Source organism: Trichomycterus rosablanca, unplaced genomic scaffold (assembly GCF_030014385.1).
Source record: "Trichomycterus rosablanca isolate fTriRos1 unplaced genomic scaffold, fTriRos1.hap1 scaffold_373, whole genome shotgun sequence".
NCBI classification, from domain to species: Eukaryota; Metazoa; Chordata; class Actinopteri; order Siluriformes; family Trichomycteridae; genus Trichomycterus; species Trichomycterus rosablanca.
In genome coordinates this window covers 1-23,322 of record NW_026947201.1, presented here as the reverse complement: position 1 = coordinate 23,322, position 23,322 = coordinate 1, and the positions used below count along the sequence as shown (strand labels likewise).

The 23,322-nt window shown below is 42.1% G+C and overlaps 1 protein-coding gene and 1 long non-coding RNA gene across 2 annotated transcripts; both read left to right on the top strand.

The window, feature by feature from the left end:
- Positions 1-93: 93 nt before the first annotated feature.
- LOC134307880 (CREB-binding protein-like) lies at positions 94-6,929 on the top strand. The gene is made up of 11 exons (XM_062990601.1): positions 94-215; positions 352-408; positions 964-1,041; positions 1,327-1,394; positions 1,790-1,940; positions 2,487-2,633; positions 2,723-3,002; positions 3,088-3,255; positions 3,570-3,734; positions 3,815-4,096; positions 4,186-6,929. The coding sequence occupies exons 1-11, from the start codon at positions 94-96 to the stop codon at positions 6,046-6,048; spliced, it is 3,381 nt and encodes a 1,126-aa protein (XP_062846671.1). The 3' UTR covers positions 6,049-6,929.
- Positions 6,930-15,436: 8,507 nt separating this feature from the next.
- On the top strand, positions 15,437-18,451 carry LOC134307882 (uncharacterized). The gene is made up of 3 exons (XR_010010228.1): positions 15,437-15,465; positions 17,649-17,810; positions 18,406-18,451. It is a non-coding gene; the product is annotated as an uncharacterized LOC134307882 (long non-coding RNA).
- Positions 18,452-23,322: the final 4,871 nt, after the last annotated feature.

Here is a 23,322-nt window from a genome sequence, read left to right as displayed (position 1 = left end):
ACATCTTATTTAGTAGTAGTAGTAGAAGAACTTTATGAGACTGCACTCTGCCCCCTGCAGATGTGAATGTTACAGAGTGGTGTTGCTGTGTTGATGTTAAATCTGCTGAGCTCTGATGTTCTGATTGCGTGCAGGTATTATTTCTGTGAGAAATGCTTCAACGAGATTCAGGGAGACAGCGTGACGCTCGGGGACGATCCGGCACAACCCCAGACGTAAGTCAGTTCTGATTCGGTTCTGATTCTGATTCAGTTCTGATTCAGTTCTGATTCTGATTCAGTTCTGATCCGGTTCTGTTCCTGATTCAGTTCTGATTCGGTTCCTGATCCGGTCGTGTTTGTGTCTCTGCAGGATGATTTCTAAAGAACACTTTGAGAGGAAGAAGAACGACACACTAGATCCCGAACCGTAAGTATATGGGCACAGAGACACTACCCACAAACACTCCACACTGAGCTGGCTGCGCACCGCTGAGTTCTGCGGCTCAGCTAATATAACGTTACAATAAATAGAAACAGTACTGTACTGCAGCGTCTGTTCGGTGGCTCCACCTGCTGGTAAACTTGATGTATTGCGCCCACTTAACAACACCGGGTACAATCCCAGTTCCTAAATAATCTGCAATTAATTCTAAACAGTCTGAGCACATTGTTCTTAGATTTATACACTCGTCTTAAATTCACCCGCTGCTAAACGTTCCATAAAAGTTGGGACAGGAATGATGTACCGCTCTGTACTATAAGCTCTCCTTTTCTGAAGGTTCTGTAATGATTTGGAACTGAAGATACTGACTCTTGTAGCTCAGGAGTTTACAACACCGACCGAACATTTAAACTGCCTATAGCAGGGCGTCCAAACTCCGTCCCGCAGGTCATTTGCTGCCCGTTACCATTTCTGAAACGGCTCAAGAGATATTTTAGAAATAAGATTAAACCCTGACTGGATTTATTTTCTCTCTTTCAGGTTCGTTGAATGTAAAGATTGTGGGAGGAAGATGCATCAGATTTGTGTGCTGCATTACGAGGTGATCTGGAACTCTGGGTGAGTCCCGATTCATCCTTTCATGAATAATCCTGATGAATATGTTGTCTTTATTTGTGGTCTTGGTTCTCGTGGCTCTAGTTATGAATCCTGATAGTAAGAGTCAGTCATGTTGTGGTTAACATCAACACAGAATTCTCCTGTTCTATAATCACCTGTTCATGCTGAACACCGCAGAGAGTACTGATACCAAGCATTGACCAATGAGAGGCCTGATTCAGACGTTACTTATCATGATCCTCATATCTGTGGTGACGCTAATCGATGTTGGTTCGACCTTCACAGCTTCATCTGTGATAACTGTTTGAAGAAGAGCGGCAGGACGAGGAAGGAGAACAAGTTCTCGGCTAAACGTGAGTCCACGTCTCACCTTCACGTCACGTCTGCTTCTGACAGTCCGGCTTTCATATGTCTAGCTTTAAACTGTCCGCCAGCCGTCCACCACCAAGAGCCGAGCGTCTAATATGTGTATGTATGTACACTACTAATGACTTGGACATAACTAAGGCCCTACCTGATTTACGGCTGTGAAAATTAAGGAGGGGCCCAGTAATAACCATAGCAGCAGCTCATTTACAGTAAGAGTTTGGAGCTTGAGCAGTGAATTCACTCGCTCTGTTCCTCCTGATGGTCCCCTGGTTTTTGGGGGTGGCAGTTTATAAGGGTTTTGACAGAGTGAAGCTGCTAGTGTCCCGCAGTACGGTGCTCCCTGTGGACTCTGTGTGAGGGTGGCGTTTGTGTGTAACAGGGTTACCCGTGACGCGGTTAGGCACGTACATCGAGGACAGAGTGAACAAGTACCTTAAGAGACAGAACCACCCTGAAGCGGGCGAGGTGTTCGTGCGGGTGGTGGCCAGTTCGGACAAAACGGCGGAGGTGAAATCGGGCATGAAGGCCAGGTAAACATCAAACACAACAGCAAATACCTGTAACAGGTGTATTTAGTGTTATTTACACACACACACACACACACACACACACACACACACACACACACACACACACACACACATACATACATACATACAGTATATATATATAGAGAGAGATGTAGAGAGATGTAAACATTTATATATGTTGTTATTTATATCAAACACATCATAAAACATTTAGTGTTATATATATTTTGTGATATATATGTATTTAGTGTTATTTATATGAAGCATTATTTATATTTAGTGTTACATATAATTAGTGTTATATATATTTCATGTTATATATAATTAGTGTTATATATATTTCATGTTATATATAATTAGTGTTATATATATTTCATGTTATATATAATTAGTGTTATATATATTTGGTGTTAACATTCGTTGTCATTTTTATTCACATTCCCGCTGTCTGTCGGCTCAGTATTAGCGGGCGTGGTTTTGGATCGGCGTGTGTAACGAGTGCAGGTACGTTTGAGCAGGTCGATTGACCCCCTGCTCCTCTGTCAGGTTTGTAGATAACGGTGAGATGGTCGACAGCTTCCCCTATAAGACCAAAGCACTTTTTGCGTTCGAGGAGACGGACGGCGTGGACGTGTGTTTCTTTGGGATGCACGTGCAGGAGTACGGCTCGGACTGCCCCTTCCCAAACACCAGGTAAAGCTCCACCCACACCCCCCTGGGTCTTTATCAAGAGAAGCACTGAGCTGCTAGCATGTGTGTGTGTGTGTGTGTGCCCCCCACAGGCGGGTCTACGTCTCGTACCTGGACAGTATTCACTTCTTCAGACCTCGGCTGCTGCGCACGGCCGTGTACCACGAGATCCTCATCGGCTACCTGGAGTACGTGAAGAAGTCAGGGTACGGTACCGCCCATATTTGGGCGTGTCCCCCCAGCGAGGGCGACGACTACATCTTTCACTGTCACCCGGCCGATCAGAAGATCCCCAAACCCAAGCGCCTGCAGGAGTGGTACCGCAAGATGCTGGACAAGGCCTTCGCCGAGAGGATCATCCATGACTACAAGGTACAGCTCGCCACGCCCGTTTGTGGGCAGAGTTTACTGATGTGTATATACAAATAACATTACGTGTGTGTGTGCGTGCGCGCAGGACATCTTCAAGCAGGCGACGGAGGACCGGCTGACCAGCGCCAACGAGCTGCCGTACTTCGAGGGCGATTTCTGGCCGAACGTGCTGGAGGAGAGCATCAAGGAGCTGGAGCAGGAGGAGGAGGAGAGGAAGAAGGAGGAGAACACGGCCACGTGCGAACCCCCCGAGGTGAGGAGAAACGATGATCAATGGTCAGAGGAAGGGAGGGTGTACAGATTCCTCATGACTGCTGCAGTTCCGCCCTCTGCTGGCTGATGGACGGTGCTGCACAGAGACGGGGGACGACGGAGATCGGTGCGTGACTCTCCGTGCGCCGTACAGATCTCCGTATGAACCCGGCGCAGGTTTCAGAGGGGGTGTGTGTTAGTCACGACCCTCCTCGGTCAGGAGTGGAGGTGAAATAGGATCAGGGAATCGGATACGACTAAATCGAGAGGGGAAACGCATCATATCCGATCTGATTTCCCTTCGCTGTTTTTCAGGGCGCGCCGGGCGACAGCAAGAACGGCAAGAAAAAGAACAACAACAAGAAAGCCAACAAGAACAAGAGCAGCGTGAGTCGGGGCAACAAGAAGAAACCCGGGATGCCCGACGTCGCCGACGACCTGTCCCAGAAACTCTACGCCACCATGGACAAGCACAAAGAGGTAACGGCGTCCCCGCCTCTCGTCCCGTCCCCGCCTCGTACGCGCCCGTGTCCTTACGCCCTCCGCGTTTCCGTCCGCAGGTCTTCTTCGTCGTCCACCTGCACCCGGGCCCCGCGGCGAACGCGCTCCCGCCGGTGTCGGACCCCGACCCGCCGCTGTCCTGCGACCTGATGGACGGGCGGGACGCCTTCCTGACGCTGGCGCGGGACAAGCACTGGGAGTTCAGCTCGCTGCGGCGCTGCAGGTGGAGCACCATGTGCATGCTGGTGGAGCTGCACAACCAGGGCCAGGACCGCTTCGTCTACACCTGCAACGAGTGCAAGTACCACGTGGAGACGCGCTGGCACTGCACCGTGTGCGAGGTCAGAACCGCTCCCGTTTCTTACCTAGCGTCCTGCCGGGCTCCCCGCGTTCTCAAACCTTCCTGTCCTGTCTCTCGTTCTCTCCTCAGGACTTCGACCTGTGCATCGGCTGCTTCAAGACCAAGGGTCACGAGCACCGCATGGTCAAGTGGGGTCTGGGTCTGGACGACGACAACGGCGGTCAGGGCGGCGAGGCCTCCGAGAGCCCGCAGGAGAGCCGGCGCCTGAGCATCCAGCGCTGCATCCAGTCGCTGGCGCACGCCTGCCAGTGCCGCGACGCCAACTGCTCGCTGCCGTCGTGCCAGAAGATGAAGCGCGTGGTGCAGCACACCAAGGGCTGCAAGCGCAAGACCAACGGCGGCTGCCCCGTCTGCAAGCAGCTCATCGCCCTGTGCTGCTACCACGCCAAGCACTGCCAGGAGAACAAGTGCCCCGTGCCCTTCTGCCCCAACATCAAGCACAAACTGCGGCAGCAGCAGCTGCAGCACCGCCTCACGCAGGTGCAGATGATGCGCCGACGGATGGCCACCATGCAGGGCCGGGCCGGGCCGCAGAGCCTGCCCTCCCCTCCGCCCCCGACCCAGCAGCCGCGGCAGCCTCACGCCCAGCCCGCCGTCACCCCCGCCGCTCCCGCCGCCTCCCCGGCGTATCCGGGCACGCCCTGCGACGACGTCCGGCAGCCGTCACGGGGCAAGCCGGGCACCCGAGCCTCGCCCCTGCACCGGAACCCCTCGCCCCTCCCTCGGCTGCAACAAGCGCATCAGAATCCACCGCAGCAGCAAGCTCCTCAGCCGCAGCACCCGCCCCCCGCCGCCGTGGAAGCGGCGCGCCAGATCGAGATGGTCGCGCAGGCCCAGCAGAACCGAACTTACCGCGTGGCTCCGAACGGCCTGTCCGCCGACCAGCAGCCGCAGCGCACGCCGGGCCCCACGCGACCCCCGCCGCAGGCGGTCGGACCAGGGGGGCCTCGAGTCGTGCCGAACCAGTGGGTGGCGCCGGGGGCGCAGCAGGCTCAGCGGCCCGCGGTGCCCACGCGGCGGCAGCCATCCCTGCCGCAGCAGCAGCCATCCCTGCCGCAGCAGCTCTCCACGGTGCCGACGCAGGGCCAGCGGTTACCCCAGACCCCTCGGAGGCCCCCGGCCGTCGCCCCCGGCGCCCTGCAGGACCTGCTGCGCACGCTCAAGTCGCCCAGCTCGCCGCAGCAGCAGCAGCAAGTACTGAACATCCTCAAGTCCAACCCGCAGCTCATGGCGGCTTTCATCAAGCAAAGAACCGCCAGGTACCAGGCCAACCAGCAGCCGCAGCAAGGCGTGCAGCCCACCGCGCAAACCGTGGCGGCCACGCAGGGACTCCAAAGTCCTGTCGTTCCGACCCAGCGACCCCAGCAGGCGAACGCACAAGGCACGGCGACTCTCCGGCCGGCGCAGGCTCAGCAAATAAACCAGGCCGAGTTGTACCGCCGCCAGCTCCTGCGCCGACAGCAGCAGCAGCAGCAGCAGCAGGGCACGATGCCTCAAACTCACCCGCAGTTCCGACAAACGCAGGCCGCCGCTCCCACTTACACGCAGCAGCTCCGCATGCAGCAGCAGATGGGCGCCCTGAACCAGCTCCCCGTCACGGCGCAACTCGGGCAGCCCGGCCTGCCGATGGACGGCGCGCAGAACCCGCCGCACCGGCGCGCGCTCCAGCAGACGGCCCCGCCCGACCCCACGAGCCCCCGAGGTCTCCCGCCGACCCGAGTCCGCTCCCCGGCCCCCGTGCGGTCGCCCCGACCGCAGCACTCCGGCCCCTCGCCGCAGGTCCGACCCCAGCCCTCGCCCCATCACGGCCCGGGGACGCCGGACCAGAACGCCACGCCGTCGCGGCTTGACGCACCCGGCCCGCCCGCCGACATGGGCTTGGTGGGAGACACCACGGGAGACACGCTGGAGAAATTCGTCGAGAGGTTGTAGCAGCCCCCCCCCCATCCCCCAAAGCTCTCAGAGTTCCAGAGCGCCCCCTGTTTCCCTCCGAAGGAATTTTTGTACCGTAGAACATGCAAAAAGTGGCAGGAAGGCGAAAGAGACGGTGTAAAGTATAACGGAGGAACGGTCATGTTCACGTTTGGGTTTTTTATCAGAGACCGAAACTATTTTCTCTTCTCAGTTACGGAACGATTTGCTGTTTAAAGAAAACGTAAAGAATATATTTTTGGTTCTGACCCGCGTGGTCCTGCTTTTCTTTGCATTTTTATCGGTGTATCTGTTTTCAGGGTCTGTTTTATTTTGTATTATTTGGGGGGGGGGTGTAATGGTTTCACGTCTGCTCTTTATTCTGTATAAAACAAATGTACAAAAGTTCATAATATTATTCTTATAATTTGTATGATTTTGTACCCGGTGTAACTTTATATTTGCGTTTATAGACCGTCTGATGTCGCGGTCCGGGAAATGTGGGCGTGGCTTTTCTCGGCTTTGATCATATCCCTGTTTTTTATGTTTCATACGGGTGTAACGGGGCACACACACACACACACACACACACACACACACAGTACCAGCCACAGTAGAGGACGTACGAACCCGGGTCTCAGCGTCACGAGGGGGTAGAAAACGGGCGTCGGTAATATATTTGGGTTTGTTCTTTTGTTTTAAGCTGAGAGTTTGGTTACTGCTCTCCCAGTTCTCCCAGTTCCTGTCACACAGAGGTGAAGCGAGGCTTCACTGTTCCTCCTCATGTAAATCATGCGAGTTCTAAATCCTATACAGAGAAAAGAAAAGGACTATAAAGAAGTTGAAACTTATTTCTTACTTGTATACCATATCGTCAAATAAACTGTGTGCAGCACATCAAAGCATCCTGTGTGTTTCACTGTGAGAGAGAGAACGGCGTCTGTCCTGAACCCGGTGACCCGCCCGGCTCCCACTACCTACCCGATCAGCTGCTCAGTAGAGAGGATTGTGGTAACACGTGGAGCTCATAAGGCAGACGATTTATTAGCCTTACGAGCGTAGTGTAGGGTGCTGTAGAGAGATGAGTGGGTTCTCAGATCACAGATCGAATTCATCAGAAGATGGAAACACATTCAGTTCAGGTTTTAATCACCTGTTCGGTCACACCCAGACCCCCAGCGGTTCGCCTCGTCTGCTTCGACCGCTGCCTGGAACTCAAACACGAGAGAAAGAATAGGTCATGAAGTGCTTCCGTTAGGCTGTACAATAAAGCTCCATTATGCAGACAACAGAACCGACACACACCCGCTGAGGAGCGCTCGGGGTTCACCGGCAACCACCGAAACCAAGAAGTGCTTCGCCTGAGGCCACCCGACCCCCAGCGGCTTCAGGAAGCACGGAGGAGAAGAGGCACGACACCGAGACCTGAGTAACTGCATTTCGTTCTAATCATGTACATGGTTTTGAATGACAATAAAGCTGAGTCTGAGTCTTTAGTGAAGGAAAAATGGCTTTTATTTTTGTAATTATGCAGAAAATGTGCCCTTTCATTTGGGTTTCTTATTTTTATGTGGGGTTAGATGCAGTTCATAACCTAACCAGCAGATGCCAGTTTGGAGTAAGTCTGGGGTTAGCTTGGGGCTAGCTTGGGGTTAGATGCAGTTCCAAACCTAAACAGCAGATGCCAGTTTTGAGTAAGTCTGGGGTTAGCTTGGGGTTAGATGCAGTTCCAAACCTAAACAGCAGATGCCAGTTTGGGTTAGCTTGGGGTTAGGCTTTTGTTTGGGGGTTAGGGTTAGGGTTAGGTTAGGGAAATATTGGATTTATATTCAGTCTTTTACTTTTCATGGGCACTGGCTCACTGATTAGAAGGAATCTCTTAATAAAACTGGTCCCTCTTAACAGGTAAGTATTCTTCTTTTCTTCGGATATTACCGTTTAGGAATTTTTGTCTTTTCCTCCTAATTAAGGAAGAAAGTATATGTTGTATTTGTCCTCTTTCCATTTGTATGTGCATTGTGAGTCCACCCTCATCCATCCAATGATACGTGTTAATAAAAGGTAAGTATTTGTTTTAAAGGTAAGTATTTGTTTTAATTTATTCTTATTGTTATAAACTATTTTAATAGTTGTATGTTTTAATTATTTATTAATTTATGTATTTCTTTCTATTTCTACAGGTTACCACCGAAATCTAATGTTTATTGTAACTCTAACCCCATCTCCATCTCATGGTAAGTATTGATAAAAGGTAGGTATTTGTTCTAATTTACTATTGTTCTTATAAACTATTTGCTCACGGGGAGAGTATCCCCCTCAAGAAAAACCAAAGAAAAACAACGCCCCTTATGATAAGGTTAGGATTACATTTTCAAGTTATGATTTGGATTGTGGTTGAGGTTAGGGTTAGGGTTAGGGTTCAAATTAGTGGCATCCAAATGAGCTGTATGCTAATCTTTGCTCTCCTATTGGCTGGAGGTAGCAGTATGCAAATGTTTGCTCTCCTATTGGCCGTATGCAAATGTTTGGACTCCCATTGGTTGAAACTCAAACATGTCCTTTTTGCTGGTTTGTAATGTCAATGATGTGTGTTGTATTGTGCTACAGGGACTTTAATTTCCTTGGGGATCAGTAAAGCATCCATCAATCCATGTGTCTGTCTAACTATTTGCCTACCTTTTATTTATTTATTTCAGCAGGACATGATCTGAGTCAGACCTGGAGCAGAAGATCCGTCCGTGGCCAAGGTGGGCAGCACACGACCCACAGATCCACGAGACCACGAACCTATGACACACAACACACACACACAAAAAAAAACATATGATAAGCACAAAAATGCAATAATCATTCAAGAACACGAGTGGTAACCCCTGGTATCAGAATGAGTTTCATGGGCCGAGTACGTGGACACACACACACACACACACACACACACACACACACAGACACAGACACACACACACACACACACGCACAGGCAATTAGCAGTGTCTGTAATGTTAAAAAATTACAAATAAAAAAAAAAGGAAAAGAACAGTAAAGTGCACAGAAAAGTATGCCTATTGTAAAAGCACAGGAGGACGTGATGACTGAAAATGTCCAAAAGATGGCAACAGAGGATCAAAAATGAGCGGTGCTTTTCCAGCCTACATAAGGATTCTCTCAAGCCGGGAACTCTCTACCATATGGTCGAGGCTTCCCGGCTTGAGAGAATATTAACCGGTTTAGAAAGAAAATAGGAGCAAGTTCCAATCTACACTATCAAATACTTTATCGGTCTGTTAACTGAGGCCTGTCAATTCCCAGTCTTGCTATTAATGCCCAATTTGAGTAGTTTTCTGCTGCTATACTTTGAATCGTCCACCAAGGTCCACTAAAGTCTACCAAGGTCCACTAAGGTCTACCAAGGTCCACTAAGGTCTACCAAGGTCCACTAAAGTCTACCAAGGTCCACTAAGGTCTACCAAGGTCTACCAAGGTCCACTAAAGTCTACCAAGGTCCACTAAGGTCTACCAAGGTCCACTAAGGTCTACTGAGGTCCACTAAGGTCTACTAAGGTCTACAAAGGTCCAGTTAAGTCAACCAAGGTCCACTAAGGTCTACCAAGGTCTACCAAGGTCCACTAAAGTCTACCAAGGTCCACTAAGGTCTACCAAGGTTCAGTTAAGTCTACCAAGGTCCACTAAGGTTTACCAAGGTCCACTAAAGTCTACCAAGGTCCACTAAGGTCTACCAAGGTCCACTAAAGTCTACCAAGGTCCACTAAGGTCTACCAAGGTCTACCAAGGTCCACTAAGGTCTACCAAGGTCCACCAAGGTCTACCAAGGTCCACTAAAGTCTACCAAATCCACTAAGGTCTACCAAGGTCTACCAAGGTCCACTAAAGTCTACCAAGGTCCACTAAGGTCTACCAAGGTCCACTAAAGTCTACCAAGGTCCACTAAGGTGTACCAAGGTCCACTAAGATCTACCAAGGTCTACCAAGGTCCACTAAAGTCTACCAAGGTCCACTAAGGTCTACCAAGGTCTACCAAGGTCCACTAAAGTCTACCAAGGTCCACTAAAGTCTACCAAGGTCCACTAAGGTCTACCAAGGTCTAACAAGGTCTACCAAGGTCCACTAAGGTCTACCAAGGTCCACTAAGGTCTACTAAGGTCTACCAAAGTCCAGTTAAGTCTACCAAGGTCCACTAAGGTCTACCAAGGTCCACTAAAGTCTACCAAGGTCCACTAAGGTCTACTTAGGTCCACTAATGTCTTCCAAGGTCCACTAAGTTCTACGAAGGTCCACTAAGTTCTACCAAGGTCCACTAAGGTCTACCAAGGTCCACTAAGGTCCACTAAGGTCTACCAAGGTCCACTAAAGTCTACCAAGGTCAACTAAGGTCTACCAAGGTCCACTAAGGTCTACCAAGGTCCACTAAAGTCTACCAAGGTCCACTAAGTCTACCAAGGTCCACTAAGGTCTACCAAGGTCCAGTTAAGTCTACCAAGGTCCACTAAGGTCTACCAAGGTCTACCAAGGTCCACTAAGGTCTACCAAGGTCCACTAAGGTCTACCAAGGTCCACTAAAGTCTACCAAGGTCCACTAAGGTCTACCAAGGTCCACTAAGGTCTTCCAAGGTCCACTAAAGTCTACCAAGGTCCACTAAGGTCTACCAAGGTCCAGTTAAGTCTACCAAGGTCCACTGAGGTCTACCAAGGTCCACTAAAGTCTACCAAGGTCCACTAAGGTCTACCAAGGTCCAGTTAAGTCTACCAAGGTCCACTGAGGTCTACCAAGGTCCACTAAGGTCTACCAAGGTCTACCAAGGTCCACTAAGGTCTACCAAGGTCTACCAAGGTCCACTAAAGTCTACCAAGGTCCACTAAGGTCTACCAAGGTCCACTAAGGTCTACTAAGGTCTTACAAGGTCCAGTTAAGTCTACCAAGGTCCACTAAGGTCTACTAAGGTCCACTAAAGTCTACCAAGGTCCACTAAGGTCTACCAAGGTCCACTAAAGTCTACCAAGGTCCACTAAAGTCTACCAAGGTCCACTAAGGTCTACTAAGGTCCACTAAGGTCTCCCAAGGTCCACTAAAGTCTAGAAAGGTCCACTAAGGTCTACTTAGGTCCACTAAGGTCTACCAAGGTCTACCAAGGTCCACTAAGGTCTACTAAGGTCCACTAAGGTCTCCCAAGGTCCACTAAAGTCTAGAAAGGTCCACTAAGGTCTACTTAGGTCCACTAAGGTCTACCAAGGTCTACCAAGGTCCACTAAGGTCTACCAAGGTCCACTAAGGTCTACCAAGGTCCACCAAGGTCTACCAAGGTCCACTAAGGTCTACCAATGTCCACTAAAGTCTAACAAGGTCCACTAAGGTCTACCAAGGTCCACTAAGGTCTACCAAGGTCCACTAAGGTCTACCAAGGTCCACTAAGGTCTACCAAGGTCCACTAAGGTCTACTAAGGTCTACTAAGGTCCACTAAGGTCTACCAAGGTCCACTAAGGTCTACCAATGTCCACTAAGGTCTACCAAGGTCCACTAAGGTCTACCAATGTCCACTAAAGTCTACCAAGGTCCACTAAGGTCTACCAAGGTCCACTAAGGTCTACCAAGGTCCACCAAGGTCTACCAAGGTCCACCAAGGTCTACCAAGGTCCACCAAGGTCTACCAAGGTCCACTAAGGTCTACCAAGGTCCACCAAGGTCTACCAAGGTCCACTAAGGTCTACCAATGTAAAGTCTACCAAGGTCCAGTAAAGTCTACCAAGGTCCAGTTAAGTCTACACTGTAAAAAATAATTTTAGCCTTAAGTTATCCTAACTTAAATATTGTTGTTGGTATGACTACCAATCACTGAATTTGTTGTGATAACTTAATATTCCATGTTTTTATTTTCTCAACTAATAAAAAGTTTTTAAAACTTAGAAAATCAAGTCATCATAAATCAAGAGAATAGTCGAAACGATGTACGTGTCATAACGTCGTGATTTCTTCGTATATTACATCATAAAATTTTCTTTCTGCCTTCAAGCTGGGGACTGAAGTTAATCTCTGTGCTTCGGCGCTTGTTTACATTTAAGGTAAGTTTCTTAAGTTCTTCTCACTTTTACTATCTCGTTGAGACCATTAAACATTTTTAAAAGGTTCTACTAACATGACTGATAGTAGTTTAGACACATTAAGTGAAGATACGTGGGGTTTCCATTTTTGTGATTAACGCTTGTTGTTTTAAAGACCGTTACACACAGAACACGTCGTTCTCATCAAACAATTCACACTTTTGAGTGACTTTTGTGTAATTTTGCCAAGTTGTGTTCAGGTGAACTGAATCAACTGTGAACCGAAACTAACGTACTGTGGAGCGTCTAAAAACAACTCGGAGTTAACACAAACGAGCAGTGTGCAGAAACCAATCTCACCCTGTTATTCCCTACATAGTGCACTACATCACAAAAGTCATTAACCAGTAACTAAACATTACATAGTCTTGTTTAACCTGTTGATGAATATAAATGAATTTATTTTGGTTATACCATGCTCTGTTTGGGTGGAGGTATTGCTGTTTTATGACATGGAGGGTGCACTGCGTAGGGAGGAAGGAATGATTTAGGACAAGACATTAATTAGCGTCCATGATTTGCAGGAACATAGAGATTCAGCGAGGAGATTAAACTTCAGGAGTGTTTGTGTACACAGCTCAGATGTCCATCGGCTGTTTTGGAACTTTCCCCCTCATAGGTGAGGACACGCAGTTAAAATTCCTAGTTTGCGCTTCAGTTAGTTGAACTTTTATAACAGAGAGACGTCGCAAAAATAGAGCAGAGGGCGGGAAAATCTCAGACAAATCCAGTTCGGTGTGAAAGGCTTCGTAAGTGTAACTGCTATCAGTCATGTTAGTAGAACCTTTTAAAACTGTTGAAGTGTTTGAAATAATGTTTTAAAACTGTTAATGTAAACCAACTTGGACTGAACTGAGGCTGTCTCAACAAATACAAACAAATGTAACTAACTAACTTGGTGATTCTTGTAACTAACAAATCAGTCACTGATGGTAGATCTATTTTGTTTACCACCTCGTGAGCGCAGGTCTGTTCAAAAGTAACCGGCCATGCCGATTATTTACGAAAGGCTACAATTGGCTACTGCGGTAAAGTTAGTTTTATATTCGACAGTATTTATATACTGATTTTAACTATAAATTAAAATAAATTAAAAATAAAAGTATTATTAAAAAAACAAGTTTTGTAGGATGTGAGGGACATTAGTATGTGTATATTAAAAATAGTTTGGGTTTATTATATTAAATTATATCAGAGTTAAATAGATGTATCTCTTGTACACATTTATTACGTATTCATTGATCTTAACTGTAAATTAAAATAGAGTAGAAATAAAAGCAGTATCTATAAAACAACTTTTGTAGGATGTGAGGGACATTAGAATGTGTATAATAAAAATAGTTTGGGTTTATTGTATTAAATGATATCAGAGTTTAATAGATTTCTGTAGTTCCAATATAAAAGTATTATGGTTTTCTTTGATCTTAAGTATAAATTAAAATAAATCAGAAATGAAATTATTATTTAAAAAAACAAGTTTTGTAGGTTGTGAGGGACATTAATATGTGTATATTAAAAATAGTTTGGGTTTATTATATTAAATCATGTAAGAGTTTAATAGATTTATGTAGTTCCAATATAAAAGTATTACGTATTCATTGATCTTAAGTATAAATTAAAATAAACTAAAAATGAAATTATTATTTAAAAAAGAAGGTTTGTAGGATGTGAGGGACATTAATATGTGTATATTAAAAATAGTTGGGGTTTAGTATATGAAATCATGTAAGAGTTTAATAGATTTATCTCTTATACACACACATTACGTATTCATTGATCTTAATTATAAATAAAAAATAAAAGTGTTATTTAAAAAAACAACTTTTGTAGGATGTGAGGGACATTAGTATGTATATTAAAAATAGTTTGGGTTTAGTTTTTTAAATCATGTTAGAGTTTAATAGAATTATTTAGTTACAATATAAAAGTGTTACGTATTCATTAATTTTAACTATTAATTAAAATAAACTAAAAATGAAATTATTATTTAAAAAAAAAATTTTTTGTAGGATGTGAGGGACATTAGTATGTGTATAATAAAAATAGTTTGGGTTTAGTATATTAAATGATTTCAGAGTTTAATAGATTTCTTTAGTTCCAATATAAAAGTATTATGGATTCATTGAACCTAAGTGTAAATTAAAATAAATTAAAAATAAAAGTAGTATCTATAAAACAACTTTTGTAGGATGTGAGGGACATTAATATGTGTATGGTAAAAATATTTTGGGTTTATTATATTAAATCATGTAAGAGTTTAATAGATTTATCTGTTATACACACTTATTACGTATGCATTGATATAAACTATAAATTAAAATAAATTAAAAATAAAAGTATTATTTAAAAAAGAAGGTTTGTAGGATGTGAGGGACATTAGTATGTGTATATTAAAAATAGTTTGGGTTTCTTATATTAAATCATGTAAGAGTTTAATAGATTTATTTAGTTCCAATATAAAAGTATTACGTATTCATTGATCTTAAGTATAAATAAAAATAAAATTAAAATAAAGGTATCATCTATAAAACAAGGTTTGTAGGTTGTGAGATACATTATTTTGTGTTCATAAAAAATAGATTGACATGAATCCATGAATACATTACAAGACTTTAATGGATGTATTTCTCTGTAATAAGTGCAGAGTAAATGTTTCCTACGTTTTTCTGATAGTTTGATGACGCTCCCTAACGCTTTAGCTGAACTTGGCGCTTAATCAGCGGTTTCATTTTAATCTTTCTTTAAATAAATACATTTAACCTCAAAATTACAATAAAATAATTTTTGTAGTATACTTAAATCTGTGCAAGAAATCGTAAAATAAATAGGTGTTAGGTGTTTTTTGAACCATTTATATAGATCGGAATGGCGAATGTTAAACGAATGTCGAATATAAAACTAACTACCGCAGTCAATTGGCTGGCCAGTTAATCGACCTGTCACTTTTGAGCTTCAATCGTGAAGTTAAACCTAACTAACCATAAGCAAACAAGCATTCACTGAAATTGTAGAGGCATTTGAATTACCAGATACAAATCAGATATATATTTGTTTTAGTTTTTTTTTTCCTTAGTGCACATTGCAAGATTGTATTGCCTGTTTCATTCAAAGTTGAGTTAGTGCCAAATAAGTAATTAGTATCATTTTAAAGTATGTCTGGGTGGTTGTCATAGCTAGTTAAAACATGTTTGTGTTTGTTTAAGATGTTTGTCATTTTAATGGTGGTCATGCTTGTTAGTTGTATTTTATCTGTAGCTGTTATACTGTCACTTTATCTTTCAGGTTTTGATTGGATGGCAGCTGTTATTGTATGAGGTGGACATGTAAGTTTTGCACTTACTTCACAAACAATCGTCGAAAAATACTTGAGCATTATAGATCCAGTCACGGTCATTATGGAGGAGGATTACCACTTCATTGCATTTACAGTGATTGTGTGTGCTATTTTAAGTCACACAAGGCTCTGGCAACACACGTGAGAAGTCATGGATTTAAATGTGGTGAATCTGTAAACTTCAAAATTAGATGCCTGTTATGTGACTTTAACCAACCTGCAAGTGTTAAACAATACTTCTGTCATCTTAACACATTTGAGAAAAAAAGAAACTCATTTGTCCTTTTAATCATTGTGCTTTTAAGTCAAGGGTTTATTCAAGTTTTACTTCACACAAAAGTCGATATCATAGCTCTGCTTTGTTACAAGACTTTAAAGCTGAACTTCTTTCTTGCCCACCACTGAGTGAACACTCCGGTGTTAAACTAGATGCTGGCGGGAACTCCTCTAATAACACTGAGTCACCTGATGTGGATTTTGATTTACAGTTTGATGATGATGATGATTATGATGCTGGAGTTGAACATGATAACATTGGTGACAAAATTAAGAGTAGACTTGCATCTTTGCTTCTACGTATGCAATCGGTCTTGCATGTATCTATATCAGCTACTCAGGAAATAGTAAATCAAATGTGATGTTACATTTGATTTTTCCAAAACTTTGTCAATCACAGTCAGGTCAGTACAGATCATTTTATGATGGGCTATACTTCAAAGAGAGTGAAATTGTTTCTCATGAGTTGTCAGTTTACTTAGGGTTATATATAGACGAATTTGAAATTTGTAACCCTTTGGGAACTTCAAGAAAAAAAACATAAAATAACTGCTATTTATTGGGTAATTGCAAATTTGCCTATCAGGTACAGATCAGCCTTGTCCAGTATATATGTAGCCTTGCTGTGCAATAGTACTGATGTGAAAACATTTGGTTATGAACGAGTTGTTGAACCACTACTCAAAGAGCTTTGTATATTTGAGAATCAAGGATTTTACATTAGTAGACCGGGTACTTATGTGTCATCAGATAATTTAGGAGCACATTCCTTTTGCTGGCTTTCAGGAGTCGTTTTCTGTTGATAAACTTTGCAGATTCTGCTTAGCCAGCCGCAGTGAAATACAGAGTACATCTGTCAGAACTGGTTGCTTTCCACTTAGAACAAAAATATCATACAATGAAGCTGTTCAGAAGCTTAAAGAGCAAGAGAGCATAGTTGTCAATGGTATTAAAAGTGACTGTCTTAAATAAGCTAAACTTTTTTCACTGTGTAACAGCCTTTCCACCTGACTTTTTACATGATTTGCTGGAAGGAATAGTGCCTGTGGAGCTGTGTTTGTGTTTAAAGACATTGATTGCTAAGAAATATTTTACTTTAGAGGAACTAAATACTGCAATTCAGCGTTTCCCATACAAGTTTTCAGACAAAACAAACAGGCCACATAAAATTCCAAACACATTTATGTTAAAAGGGACAATTGGTGGGAATGGACATGAGAATTGGACACTTTTGAGGCTGCTGCCATTACTGATTGGGGATAAAGTGTCAGAGAATGATACAGCTTGGTGTGTCCTTACAGATCTTAAAGACATTGTGGAAATTTTAGCTTCATCCACATTTACAGAAGAAAAGCTTTTCTGCCTTGAAGCCAAAATCTTTGAACATCGGCAGCTTCTGCAAGAAGCTTTTCCTGCTTTTAAGTTGAAACCGAAGCACCACTATCTTGAACACTACCCCTATCTAATTCGCTGTTTTGGTCCTCTACTTGACTTCTGGACAATAAGATTTGAGGCCAAGCACAGCTTTTTTTAAGAAAGTTGTCCGGGACGTTAATAACTTCAAAAATATTTTGATGACTTTAGCTTCAAGGCACCAGCTCATGTTAGCTTATAATATGGACATGCCTAACCTGTTCAAACCAACAGTGCAAGTTGGAAAAATTTCAACTGTTTCTTTTGAGATTTTGGACCTCTCAGTTAAGGACGCTATCAAAAGGAAATACAAAAGTGTGACTTCTGTGTCTCTTGCTACAACTGCTTTCATCCATGGGACCAAATACACTCAAGGAATGTTTTTATCCACAGGAAGCACAAGTGGACTTCCTGATTTTGGGAAAATGATAAATGTGCTAATTGTGGAAAACACACCCTGTTTTATTGTGGAACCTTATACAGCTTGGTACCTGGAACACCTGAGATGCTATGAAGTCTGCAAGAACTACTCTGCAAAGCTGCTTGTAGTCCAGCCAGAGGAACTCAACGATTACTTCCCCCTGTCAGCTTATATGGTGCGAGGCAGACTGTTGATCCCTCCAAAAGCATTTCTGCTACATTGAGGTAAGTTTGACCAAATTGTCAGATTATTCCTAAACTTGATGTATTTTCATGCTAAGAGATGTTGCAATTTAAGTGATGTGATTAAGTGAACTCAGATGTGTATATTTAATGCATTGCTGAACAGTTGAACTGGATAAGACTTGGCCATACCAACACGATTAATTTTAAGCCTAATGTCAGGGCTGCAAGATTAATTAAATGTTTATCGTTATTACAATATTAGTTATTGTAATAAACACATTGTAAGAATTGTGATAACACTTCATTTTTCAAGGAAATATTTAAATCTTTACAATTTAAATATTTATACCCTCATAAATTTTACCGTTGTTCTCAGCATTGTGGAATTCGTAGGACACCATTATTAGTGATTGTAACTGCAGCAGCTCTTTGATGATGCATCATAATCTGCACAATGCATTAGTAAAATATGTGTCAGGTAAATGCTGTAAATATTAATGGGAATTACCCATAGAAAGACTAAATTCTAAACATATTTCAGGTGGACAAAGGCAGAATGGGACTGGTTAGTTTGGGAACAAAACATGGTATTAAGGCAATAAGGTGATGCTATTTTTTATTTATTCTCTCCCAGTGTCCAGAATCCAAAATGCTACTGAGAATCATTCTAAACAAAGATGACATTAGGAAGATACGTACAGTACTGACAGTGAGCCAGAGACTCTTGATTCCTTTCACACTTTTTTGAAGTGCAAGCTTGGTTTGGAAGGTGACTTTGTAGTGCAATTTCAAGATTCAGACTTTGACAATGAGTTCTGCAACTTGGTAAACTTGTCTGAACTTCCTAAAGAGAAGGCAACTCTTAAGATCATTATCAAGCAAGCCCCTGAGTCGTATCATACTGACTCAACACTGGACACAGCAAGTCTTTCATCACCATCGTCCGTTGAGGACAGTCCTATTTGCCGTCGACCTTGGCCTGACCCTTTTGTCATTCCTAAATTTTCGTATGATGTGGAATTGAAGCTCAAACATGGTAATGAAGCATACCAGGAGAACGGAACCCTTCTCAATATAAGCAAAGACACAAAATCTGAGATACTTGACAAGTTTATTGTTTTATTTGGATCCCCATTAGCTACTATTTCCATAGCAGCTATTCTTCCTGGGGTCCGACAAACAGAAAATACATACAAAACAATTAAATAGTACATAAGTAACACATTACATTAAAATTTCTCTGTTTTAGCTTAAACTGCCCGGTTATTGATCTTACTAGCACTGATTCAGCTAATCTTTACATTTGTTAAATAATGTCTTTTTAGTGATTTCTTAAAACATATTTTACTCTCAATTTTAAGTAGTGAAACAGGCAAAGAGTTCCACTCCTTAATAGCTCTGTAAACCACAGTTCTACACATGTAATTAGTTCTTGCTCTTGGTAATTTAAAATAGTTTTTTGTTGAATATCTTGTGGTATTAGTTTCTCTCGCTCTTATTTGTTCTAACTGATCATAAAGGCTCGCTGGATATTTTAGCTCATAAGTATTCTTTATGAGTTCCACAAGGTTTGTCTTCCACTATCTTCAACCTTTAGCCACTCTAGTTCCTTGTGCATTTTATCAATGTTGGTTCTATATGGGCAATGCAGTGCTGTTCTTGCTGCCTTATTCTGCATTATCTGTAATTTCATCAGATGTTTTTTTGCTGCATTAGACCATACTGCTGCACAGTAATCTAAGTTAGATAATACCAAAGATTTTATTACTAGTTTTAATGCCTTCTGTGTGAAAAATTCTGAACATCTTCTTATTACAGCTAAGCATTTGCCCATTTTTGTTATCGTATTCTCAATATGCTTTTCCCATGATAATCTATCATCTATTATGACCCCCAATAGTTTTACTTCTTTTACTTGTTTAATTATTTTGTAACGGTTGTATTTTCAATTTTATACCGTCACTATTAATAAATCAGGGTCACACTAGTCTGTCATATGTCGTACTACAATATAATCATTCTCAACCATAGAAAATATCAGCCAAGTGTGTATTATAAACATGTACAAAAAAACGAACAATATTAACCACATATAACCCAAATCTTTTCACCACAATATAATTATACATACACTATATTCTTTTACAGAATGTCCATTTATGTAACTACCTGACTTGGATCGATCTCACCCGTTAGTCCTTTTGTTGATATGATAGAGATACCCATATGAATACAGATGGACTTGCTACCCTGGAGATCCTGAAGTCCAATAAACTTTTCTTCCATGCAGCTCCTTTGCCACCTTTTGCATAAGTCCAGTAATAATCCACCCGTTCTTATGAGCCTGCGGTTAGGAACACCAAAGCCATGAAATCTACAAATCCGTATTGAGCATGAAAACAGCGTTTTCTCAATCTGTATCTCCTAAACACCATTAAACCGCTGGTTGTGTTTGTTTTTTTCTTTTGGTCCAGTGTTCTTCTTCTTTTATCCCCTTTTCCTCAACTCTCCATCTCATTATCAGTCCCTATTGGTCAGCGCCGGCATAACATTTAAATTTATTATGGAACCGCAGGGAAATCGGTTACAATTTCTTCGTCTATCTTTAATGTCACCTCCGATTTTCTTTCTGGTGATAATGTAGATTCAATTATAATGGTCTTTGTTTTTGGTATGTTTAAAATAAGCTTATTGTCTTTGATCCAGTTTGTTACTGACTTTAATTCCTCCTCCAACTCATTAGATAGATCATTCATTGTTTCAGCTGATGCATAAAGAGTAGTATCATCAGCATACATCTGTAACTTGGCTTTATTCAACACTAGTGGCAGATCATTTATATATATTGAGAACAACAGTGGACCAAGACAGCTTCCTTGTGGGACTCCAAGATCCACCTGCTTGCTTTCTGACAAACTTCCATTGTAAAAAACCCTTTGACTCCTATCCGAAAGATAACTTTGAAACCATGCAATAACAGGCGCATCAATCCCATAACAAACTAGCTTATTCAACAACAGCTCATGATTCAGCACATCAAACGCTGCACTAAGGTCTAAAAGTATTACTCCTACTAATCTTTTATCTTCTAGTTCTTTTAACCAATCATCATTCATTTGTATTAATGCAGTGCATGTTGAATGTCCTTTCCTATAAGCATGCCGACAGTTAGAGATTAGATTGTTCTCAGATAAATAGCTTTGTATTCTAGATGTCATTACTTTCTCTAACAATTTTCCCAAACTTGGTAGTAGACTTACAGGTCGACCATTGGGTCCATTTAAGGGACTTTTGATATCTTTAGGTATTGGGATCACTTTTGCTTCCTTCCACAATTTGGGGTATATCCCCTTTCTTAAACTTAATTTAAAGATATAGCAGACCGGTTTAGTTATATATTTTACAGCCATTTTTAAAATTCTCCCATCTAAGTTGTCAATTCCCGATGTTCTTTCATTTTGTATATTGTTTATAAGTTTTTCAACCTCTTCCTCACTTACATGGAAGTTTTTAAATTGACAGTTTTTCTCTTTCATTATTAACTCTTTTATATTTAAACGGTATTGTTTGTCCTTTTGTTTGGTCCTCTTACTTTGAAGGATATCTGTTTTATTAATGAAATAATTGTTAAAATAATTAGCTATTGACTTTGGTTTTGTTAAAAATGATCCTTCGACCTCGATAGAAAATGGCAACAGATTTCCCTTCCTACCTAATATAGATTTTACTGTCTTCCATAGTTCCTTTCCATTGTTAATTGAATCCCCAATCCTATTTTTGTAATACTCTTTTTTTTCTTTTTCCTATTGATTTTGCAAACATAATTTCTCAATTTATAATATACCTTCCAAAGTACAGTACTGCCATTTTTTTATAGCTTCCCTTTTTGCCTCATCCCTTTGGACCATGCTGTTCTTTAATTCTTCATCCATCCATGGAAACTTTATGTTCCTTACTGTGGACTTTTTCAAGGGTGCGTGTTTCTCTACCACTAGCATAAACAACTCCATAAATTTTTCAAGTGCATTATCTGGGTTTTCCTGTTCGTATATATCAGTCCAGCATACAGTTTTTATATCTTCAATGAATTTGTCTAATTTAAACTGCCTATAAGATCGTTTTATAGCTACTCGTGGTGCAGCTTTCGGCATTTTAGTTTTTCTTGTTATAATTACTATATTATGATCACTGCTGCCTACTGGCACAGAAATAGCCTTAGAACACTGATCACTTGCATTTGTACAAATATGATCTATGCATGTAGATGTTTTTATTCCCGCCTTATTTGTTACGGTTCTTGTTGGAACAGTTACTACTTGTTCTATGTAACAGGTATTTAATATATTTAACCACTTCTTTTTAAGTGGACAAGATGTTGATAGCCAGTCAATGTTGATGTCGCCCAACAAATATATTTCCCTATTTCCATCAGTCACTTTATCCATCATTTCCCCCATCAATTCAAAATATCTACTATCAGCATTTGGTGGTCTATAGCAGCATCCTACAAGTAGAGGTTGCAGATGAGGTAACTGTATTTGTAACCACAAGGCTTCTAGTTCATTAAAAGACAAGTCAGTTCTAAGTTTTGCTACTATATGTGTTTGGATATAGATCGCAATCCCGCCACCATAGCTATTCCTATCTTTCCTATAAATATTAAACCCTTGTATTGCTACAACATCATTTTCAAAGGTAGAGTCTAGATGTGTTTCTGATACTGTTAAAACATGAATTTTATGATCTTCCAATATTTCAGCTATTTCATGAATTTTGTTTCTTAAACTGCATATATTAAGATGTGCTATATTTAACCCTTTCTTTGAAAGTTTATTTACAGATGGCATTATCTATTTATATTCATAACTATGCTTTACATCATACAATGAACTTCTTAATATTACACATTTTGTGTTTGTGTTCTAATTCGCGTACGTACCGCTAGACTCCCACTAGGGCTGGGCGATATGGATCAAAAATAATATCTCGATATTTTTTGCTGAACGGCGATATACGATATATATCTCGATATTTTTTTAAAAAGACACTTCTGAGACAAAGCTACATGTTCCAATTTTTTTACAGCCACTTTTATTAATATTCATGCTGGGGAAGCTTCACACAAGAATAATTTTTCCTTAAAAAAAAAAAAAAAAGAGCTATTCTAAGAAAAAAAAAAGTTGTTTTCTAAGGCATCGCCTGTCGTCTAATGTGAATTACAGATATATTGTCTGGTCCTTTAAGAATGTTAAATGTACTATAGGGCGCAGGGAGCGAGTGTGTAGGGAAGATGTTGGAATGACACGGTTTCCGGCTGAGCTTGTGTGACATTAAAAGTAAAACCCCGTTAAAGTAAACCCCTCGTTAACCCCCCACCCCCCCATGTTTGGACTTTATACATTATTTTATGTATATGTCGCCACAACATTAACATTTACATTAATATTTTATTTTACTGTGTAGAACTCTGTAATACAGGCAGAACTAATCGTTCATGTTGCTGTGTAACTATTACAACATCTAATGCATTTTAATCAGCGTTCTGCTGATG